The 8,632-nt window shown below is 31.9% G+C and overlaps 1 protein-coding gene and 1 long non-coding RNA gene across 2 annotated transcripts; both read left to right on the forward strand.

Annotated features, from left to right (window-relative positions):
• Window positions 1-324: 324 nt before the first annotated feature.
• LOC129004779 (ATP-dependent DNA helicase PIF1-like) lies at window positions 325-807 on the forward strand. Its single transcript, XM_054433406.1, has one exon. It carries the CDS (start codon window positions 325-327, stop codon window positions 805-807), a length of 483 nt encoding a protein of 160 aa, XP_054289381.1.
• Window positions 808-3,100: 2,293 nt separating this feature from the next.
• On the forward strand, window positions 3,101-7,678 carry LOC129004727 (uncharacterized). The gene is made up of 3 exons (XR_008491748.1): window positions 3,101-3,130; window positions 4,096-4,242; window positions 7,364-7,678. It is a non-coding gene; the product is annotated as an uncharacterized LOC129004727 (long non-coding RNA).
• The last annotated feature ends 954 nt before the right edge of the window (window positions 7,679-8,632 follow it).

An 8,632-nucleotide genomic window follows, 5' to 3' on the forward strand; every position in this document is an offset into this window, starting at 1 on the left:
CTATTAATATATAGATGATATGTATTAATAGTATATAATTTCATGTATACTATGGAAATTCTAAATTTTTTAATGTGTATGTCATATAAGCATTTCATATATAAATATACTGTGACTCTTTACTAAAAAAATAACATAGTTTTGAGAACAACAATAAACCATTACATAATTTATAATTATTTTTATAGGCAAGCCCTTGACGAGGTTGCCAGGGGTTGTTGCACGGTCGCAACATATGCAGTTTTCAGTAACCGCTTTTATATCAACTTGACGGAAGAAGAACGACGAAACTTCAACGATGCCATTCACATCTTTTCCCTGAGAATGACGGCTAAAGCTTTCAACCTAAACCGACTACTAGGCCTGCATTCCCCAGTAGCTCGCATCCCTGCTAAACACAACAACTTGGTGGCAAGTCAGGGAACTAGCGATGACGCTGGAGGTCTCCAGAAGGTGATCTACCTCGCGGAAGGAGCTTTAGTTGTGCTCAAGGCCAACTTGTGGGTGGCTTCTGGGCTTGTCAACGGTGCCATCGGCGAAGTCGTGGCAATTGTATACGAGTCTGGAAAATCCACCCCAAATGATCTACCAATAGCTGTCATGGTGAATTTCGCCAAATATTCTGGACCGAGGATGCAGCGAGATACATTTCCGATCTCTCCGATAATAAGATCATGGAAGAAAGGAAATGCAACTTGCACAAGAGAGCAGATTCCTTTGGATCTGGCTTGGGCAAGCACAGTCCACCAATCTCAAGGCCAAACATACGACCGGGTAAGTTGTCATTTGATTTTAGGCAAAATATAAATTATTATTCTAAAAATAAATAGCTATAATGTATTTTTACTATATACATGACGTTAATACTATGGCAATTCTTCAATGGGTTTATATTTAAAGGCAATAGTATTTATTTTAATAGTATTTACAGATTCCTTGAAGACATGGATAAGATCCGTTTCATCATCATCGATGAGTATTCGATGATAGGACTTTCACTTTTTGGGATGATAGAGCAAAGATGTGCAGAATCCAAGCCTCAGTGTAACTCTCAGGTAGTAATTTATATAAAAGTTTTATAATGAATTTTGTTTTTGGCATTTACTAATAACATATCACATTGAAAAATTATTATTCAGTTTGAACTATTGTTATTACTCTCCTCAGCCCTATATTGAGTTATACACAGGTTTGGAACTATTGTGATTAAACATTTTTTTCCACCTTATAACACACATTTTTTTTTAAGTTCAAAATCTTGTTTTTTAATTAAATAAAGAAAATATCAGAAAATATAAGAAAATATATTTTGTGTACCAGAGGTAGAAATGATTAACATTTTAGTATTAGGATTGCATTCTCTTTCTCAATTCTGAAAAAATAATATTATTTGAGAATTTTTTGGGTTTAAGTGAAATTTAAAGCTCTAATTGTAGTACAATATTAATTACCTATATAGATTGCTTATGGATATAAAATAAATCTAACCAAACTAGCTGTCCTTGCTTATAATTATTTATTAATTTTTAGATTTTTGGAGGGATTCGTATCTACCTCATAGGAGACATCAGACAGCTACCCCCAGTTGCAAGCAAACCACTCTATTCCCCATCAGCGAAGAGTGAACTTGAAATAAAAGGAGCATTTGCTGTGTCTCAGTTCCAACATGCTGTTGTCTTGACTCAATCAATGAGACAGACTGATAACACCTTTAGGTAAGCCCATGATTTCGATAAAATAAACTTTGACAATTATTATTATGGCATTTCATAGTGTAAATATTGAATTATGGCTAAATTGAATAATATTAAGTATTTCATACTAGCGGCTGACCCCATGCCTTGCAACGGGATATAAAGCCCTACTTTATGGACAATACTTGAAACATTTTAGTTAAACTGAAACAGCTACTTACATATTAGTAAACAGATTTCTGTGAAGCATTCTGTGGAAACAGTGTGGCACTATTTCAAATTATGACTAATGCAGAATTTTGTGATTATTCAAACCTACAAAACAGTTGGTGAATGTAATCATATGCTTAAATTATATTTACTTGTAAACATTGTCATTCCAAAAGTCTGACACTGGACCTCTTAAAAATCTCTGGGTTTCGGAGTCCATATGTCATATACATACAAACGCACTTCGTCTTTTGTAGATGCAGATTTCGGCACCAGCATGGCAACCTATAAGGCCCATGTCATTTATTTTAAATTAATTTTATGTGCTTATTTTTGCCTTTATCATTAAAGAGATTCTGCACATCTACAGTAAAATATCTTTCTAACAATATGCGTAGATGTTCCCTGCGATGCAAACGAGCTGAGAAAAAAATATAAAGAGATTTTCTTGCCTATTAATATATAGATGATATGTATTAATAGTATATAATTTCATGTATACTATGGAAATTCTAAATTTTTTAATGTGTATGTCATATAAGCATTTCATATATAAATATACTGTGACTCTTTACTAAAAAAATAACATAGTTTTGAGAACAACAATAAACCATTACATAATTTATAATTATTTTTATAGGCAAGCCCTTGACGAGGTTGCCAGGGGTTGTTGCACGGTCGCAACATATGCAGTTTTCAGTAACCGCTTTTATATCAACTTGACGGAAGAAGAACGACGAAACTTCAACGATGCCATTCACATCTTTTCCCTGAGAATGACGGCTAAAGCTTTCAACCTAAACCGACTACTAGGCCTGCATTCCCCAGTAGCTCGCATCCCTGCTAAACACAACAACTTGGTGGCAAGTCAGGGAACTAGCGATGACGCTGGAGGTCTCCAGAAGGTGATCTACCTCGCGGAAGGAGCTTTAGTTGTGCTCAAGGCCAACTTGTGGGTGGCTTCTGGGCTTGTCAACGGTGCCATCGGCGAAGTCGTGGCAATTGTATACGAGTCTGGAAAATCCACCCCAAATGATCTACCAATAGCTGTCATGGTGAATTTCGCCAAATATTCTGGACCGAGGATGCAGCGAGATACATTTCCGATCTCTCCGATAATAAGATCATGGAAGAAAGGAAATGCAACTTGCACAAGAGAGCAGATTCCTTTGGATCTGGCTTGGGCAAGCACAGTCCACCAATCTCAAGGCCAAACATACGACCGGGTAAGTTGTCATTTGATTTTAGGCAAAATATAAATTATTATTCTAAAAATAAATAGCTATAATGTATTTTTACTATATACATGACGTTAATACTATGGCAATTCTTCAATGGGTTTATATTTAAAGGCAATAGTATTTATCAATCTACAGTTACGTTTGCATTTAATTTGCTAGGTTCGTATACCTAGACAATTCCATATACTATAATTACTATAATATTACTCTGAACTATAATTTATGGTGCACGTCCAAATAATTTCAAACATTTACAGTTTGATTTGCTATTCATAATTCCTGTACCTGCTTTATAAATCCGTTAAAATATACCAACATATATTAAGTTTCCATTTCAATATATAAATAAATTACTTTTATTATTTTTCAATCATCTAAATTTCAAACATTAGGGCCTGGATAAGGTTTGCCAGAGTGTATTTCAATAGCAAAAATAGGTCTATGTGTTGTTTACGAGTAATAACAATCTACATATATAAAATCATGTAAAGTTTATCAAAGAATCTGTTTAATTTCCAAACAAGAAACTAATAACTTTTAGACTTATATAATATAAATGAAATATGTAAAATTTATCGTAAAATATTTAAAATCATACATCCTCAACTGAGCTAAATCAAAATATAATCGACAAGTCTATAAAACCCCCATTTTATTGAATTTCCCTTATGGACAAGAATCTATTACCATAGGTTGTGTGGTAAGCCTTTAAGATTGAAACCGTTATACATATTCGTTTTGAAGCCCCTATATGCCAAAAAACACTATTAGTTCATTTTAATATGTATATGACTGTATATATATTGTCAGTCAGCACAATAGTAATAAAGAAAATAGTTCGTTAAAATTTTAAACGTCTAAAATAACAGATGCTTAGAGATTCAACTTTCTAACAGAAAAGTTAAAATGAATTATTTGGTTTTTATGTAATACTTTTAAATTATTATTAGGTTGTCGTGGACTTGGGGCGTACAGAGTTCACGATCGGTCTCTCCTACGTTGCTCTCTCTCGCTGCAAGACGTTGGATGGATTGGCAATCAATCCACCATTTATCAGAAAGCGACTGGATGATTTGCATCATAAGAATTCTTTGAAGGTTAGCACTTTTGTGATGAAATAAGTATACATAATATACAATATACATTAATTAATGTATTTCCAATTAATAAAATAGAATGATACTGTAATCTTTTTTATACTGTACTTATTTCCCCTCATATATAGATTACAAGTTTAATCCGTATTTGGTTAATTAATTGAATAAAATATTCTCCCTAACTGGGTTATGTTCCTTTTTGTGTTTTTTAATGCCAGGGCAGTTGTGATGAAAATATTTAATTCATTAAATAGTAATGGATGAATTTGATTAATTAAAATTATAGGCTTATATATCTGTTGATTCATATATTCTTGATTTTTTATCTTATAAAAAGCTAGCAGCAACCAAATTTTTGAACAGGACAGTTGACCTTAATTATGGGAAAATTGAATTTACATTCAAATCAATATTATTTTTATTCTCTTCGAAATGTCAAATTGTAGTTTCTACATATAGATATTTGAATGTTTATATTCCCCTAAAACTTAGATATTGCAAGTACGTTCATGTAGCATCTGAAAAGATTTCATGGAAGTGAATACCTATTTGTCTACAAACAAATTCCAAATCTACCTTTGTGTAAAATTTCAGCCTAAGTTAAATTGTATGTATGTTTTAAACATGTATAAAACTTAGCATACATCCGATTTAAACAAAAATACAGAAATCAAATCGTGGTCATAATATTATAGATATAAATAAACTATTTTCGAATTTTATAAACTTAATAAAGAGTAACATTTTTAATTAAAATAATCATTAAAACAAGTAGGTACCTATTTAAAATAAATATAAATATAGCAAGTTTATTATACTTTCATTACCTATCAAAATGCATTTTTTGTGGAATGACAATCTCAAACCCCCAAGATCACGAAATATTTTAAAAAATAATAAGAATGTAATAAAGTTTTATTATATTGCAATATTTTACCATCAGGACAAACTGCAAGCAGAGGGTAACATCATGAAGATGGCTCAGGGTTTGCCCTTTCGGTTGTCATCATTTATACCTGTGAGGTGTCCACAACCACCTGCACCTGCTCCATCCCCACCACCTGTACCTGCTCCACAACCACTACCTGCACCTGCTCTACCATCACCACCTGTACCTGCTCCACCACCACCACCTGTACCTGCTCCACCACCACCACCTGTACCTGCTCCATCCCCACTTTACCGACCCAAGACTCCTGCTCCACCACAACCTTCTGCACTGCGGGAAGAGACAGTCAGAGTACACGAGGGAATTGTGACCGTTGTCGTGATGCCCGGCGACGGTCATTGCCTCTTCTCAGCTGTCCTTCACCAGCTTGGACTCTCTTCCCCCATTAACCCCAATCATATGGAATTTGTCAAAAATTTACGAAAAAGGGTTGTGGAGTATATTCGTCAGCAGGACTTGCATTCCGGTACATAAATATAACAATCAAACTAAATATACTATAATATGTATTTAAATTAGGTAAAAAAAAATAATTAGTTGAATTCCTAGCCACAATTCAAATTCAAATGCGACCACTAATAAAAATGCAAAATATTATATAAATACATCCCTTGCAGCAAACCTGTATAGTCAGCGAACTTTAATTGATTGAATTGATAATTTAAATAAATATTCAAATCAAGTTTTGTCATTGTATGTTCATGAAAAAACGTACAGAAAAATTCCCTAAAATAATAACAAGCTGCTAACAAAATTCAAAACACCCCGGTTTTAGCAAACCTGCAGTATACATGAATTTCTATTTGCCTGTTTTAATTTTCAATTCAATCTATTTAAAACACATTAGGTTTAACAATTACCTAGGTTTACTGCTACAAGCAGGGTAAAAAGGTGTATTGTTAGTAAAATATTAATAGCTTAAATTAAATAGTATAATTATATTATTATTAATAGTATAAATTAAACAAATATACCAAGTTTGATCAAAAATTTTCTATAAACAAGCAAACCATAACAGTGTTACTTATTCTTAGCAGAATAACCTTTAGAGTTTTAAAGAATTTTTTTTTAAATTTTATCCATAAACAACAGTCATAAATAAAACTTCAATATAGCACATTAAATTAGTTTATTACTAATTATTTACTTAAATAACTAATTAATTATTAATTAATTTATTTATTTAGTCTATTCAGAATAGTTTGTAAAGAAATCGGATTTTTTTTAATTTGAAGGTCAAAAATTAGAACCCCCACTTTTACCTTATTCAACCCCTTTAAAACCCCATTACCATGGTCCGATCATGCTGGTTCAAGAACCTGTACAAAATTTTATCAAAATCATATTAATTTTCCTCGAGATATTGTGCCAACGGGCACACATACTTAAAGAAATTCGCTAAAAGGGAATTTCATGGTATAATTCAACTCAACTATATGAAACATCATACCAAGTTTTAAAAAATAAGGAAGATCCTAGAACTTTTCTTTATTTTCTATTAGGTCATTGAGACAGTTTACTGTGTTTACCTTTATCAATATCCTGTTGCCACTCGACAATAAACTTGAGTTTTTCTATAATTTATTCAATTATAGGGCACACACAGATATTACAAACAATAAATAGATTATGACATACACAGCTTGATTTTAGCAAATTTCCCTATAGGAAAGCCAGAAGTAGCTAATACCGTAAGTGGGATGATAAGACCTGGGTCCGGGACCGATTTACTCTTTTATTTTAATGTCCCCAAAGGCCAAAAACACCATTCGTTTGAATTATATATAAATTTATATATGTATATACATATAGATTTAAATATATATATGCGTACGTGAACACGATAACTATTTTTTCAGATCTTGATGAAATTTGGTTTTAAGTGTAAGGTGGGATAAACTTGAATAGGTTTGCCGATCTGCATCATCGGACCATGGGAACGGGAGTTTATGGAGTAAAAATTGAGTTTTGCCAATTTTACAATATACCTTGTTATATAAAAAAATCAACAAACTTCGAAAAAACGAAATGCAATTATATAGAAATTTTATTTGATAAAATTAAATTTTATATAGGGCTAATCAACATTAAACCTTATGTATAACATTATTGTATCGATATTAAATAAAATTACTTAAAATTATTAGGATTAATAAAAGTTTAATGTTACAGGCCTTTGGCGCGCACAGCTGGAGGACTCTATAAGTGCCAACTTGACGAAATATCCAGCAGTGCGAAATGGAGTTATTGTTCCTTGGGAGGAAAGGTTGAATTGCTTCCTGGAAAATCTTTCTGTGGACGAGTGGGGTGGCACCGAAACCATTGTGACCATCGCTCAATTGCACAATATAACACTTACAACATATTTCGAAGACGGTGGTGATGGTTTTCGGTGTCAAAGGATCATCTCAGGGGGGGAGAGTGATAGGGAAATTGCTATAGTGTACCGGCTCGCAGCTGTTAGGGGATGTGCTGGCCCTGTGAGTCGAGTGCACTATGACAGTTTAATTTGTTTTAATTAAGTGAGTTTGTATATACGTATATTTTAAACTATTTATATATATATTTTTTATTTTTATTATTTATTGCTGTATTATTATTTTTGTAATTTGGTTAAATAACCAATATTAAACATTAATTGCATAATTTCACTACAATCATTTTATTTCAGTTTAAAAGTTTCAAATTCATTGGCAATTTCAAATTACTTGTAGCTTTCAAAAGTATGGAAAATGGTATTTCCAATTTGAAGTACTGTAATGTGTTACAAAATCAAAAGGTTATAGCTAAAATTTTATGAAATTTCTGAACACATTGCCACTTTCAAAGTAAAGAACAATTCCCATAATTTTCAAGCAATATCGCTACAATGTAAAGTAATTAAAACAAATGACTCCAGATTTGAAAATAATGACTTAAGTTTTATTTGAAATAAGAGGAATAATATTACACACACTTGAAATCTTAGTAGGCCTATTTATGCTCTTACTGTACATAAGGGTAAAATTGTAAGAGTAAAATTGTGTTAATAAAATAGTTTGTAACATAATCATTTTACGAAATCCTGAATTTTTGTGAAAAATTATTATTCCAAGTTCTTTATTCTTTGACAAATTGATATAACCATTGACAACAATTAATAAACGGTTACGATATTATATTATTCTTTGTTTCAAAATAATTATCTATGTGTGTGTATATTATGAAAGAAACATATACAAAAATATAAAAATTGTTGTACTAATGCACATTAAAATAACTATTCTGAGTTCACTCATCCCGTTACGCGCAGAATAAGCGTACTCCTAGTTATTATTATAATATAATTATTATATTAAATAATAACATTTTACCTAACCCGCCATGTTAAACTTCCCTATCCCAAGCGTGATGTATACAACTTCCTTACTTCTCGAGTGATGTAAAGTTGAAAAAAATCAC

This window comes from Macrosteles quadrilineatus, unplaced genomic scaffold, assembly GCF_028750875.1.
Source record: "Macrosteles quadrilineatus isolate MER2022 unplaced genomic scaffold, UCM_ALF_1.0 Scaffold_11__1_contigs__length_5352618, whole genome shotgun sequence".
NCBI lineage: Eukaryota > Metazoa > Arthropoda > Insecta > Hemiptera > Cicadellidae > Macrosteles > Macrosteles quadrilineatus.

Bases quoted from the DNA above. Each gene is read 5' to 3' on its own strand.
- LOC129004779 (XM_054433406.1), top strand. From the start codon at position 325: ATGACGGCTAAAGCTTTCAACCTAAACCGACTACTAGGCCTGCATTCC.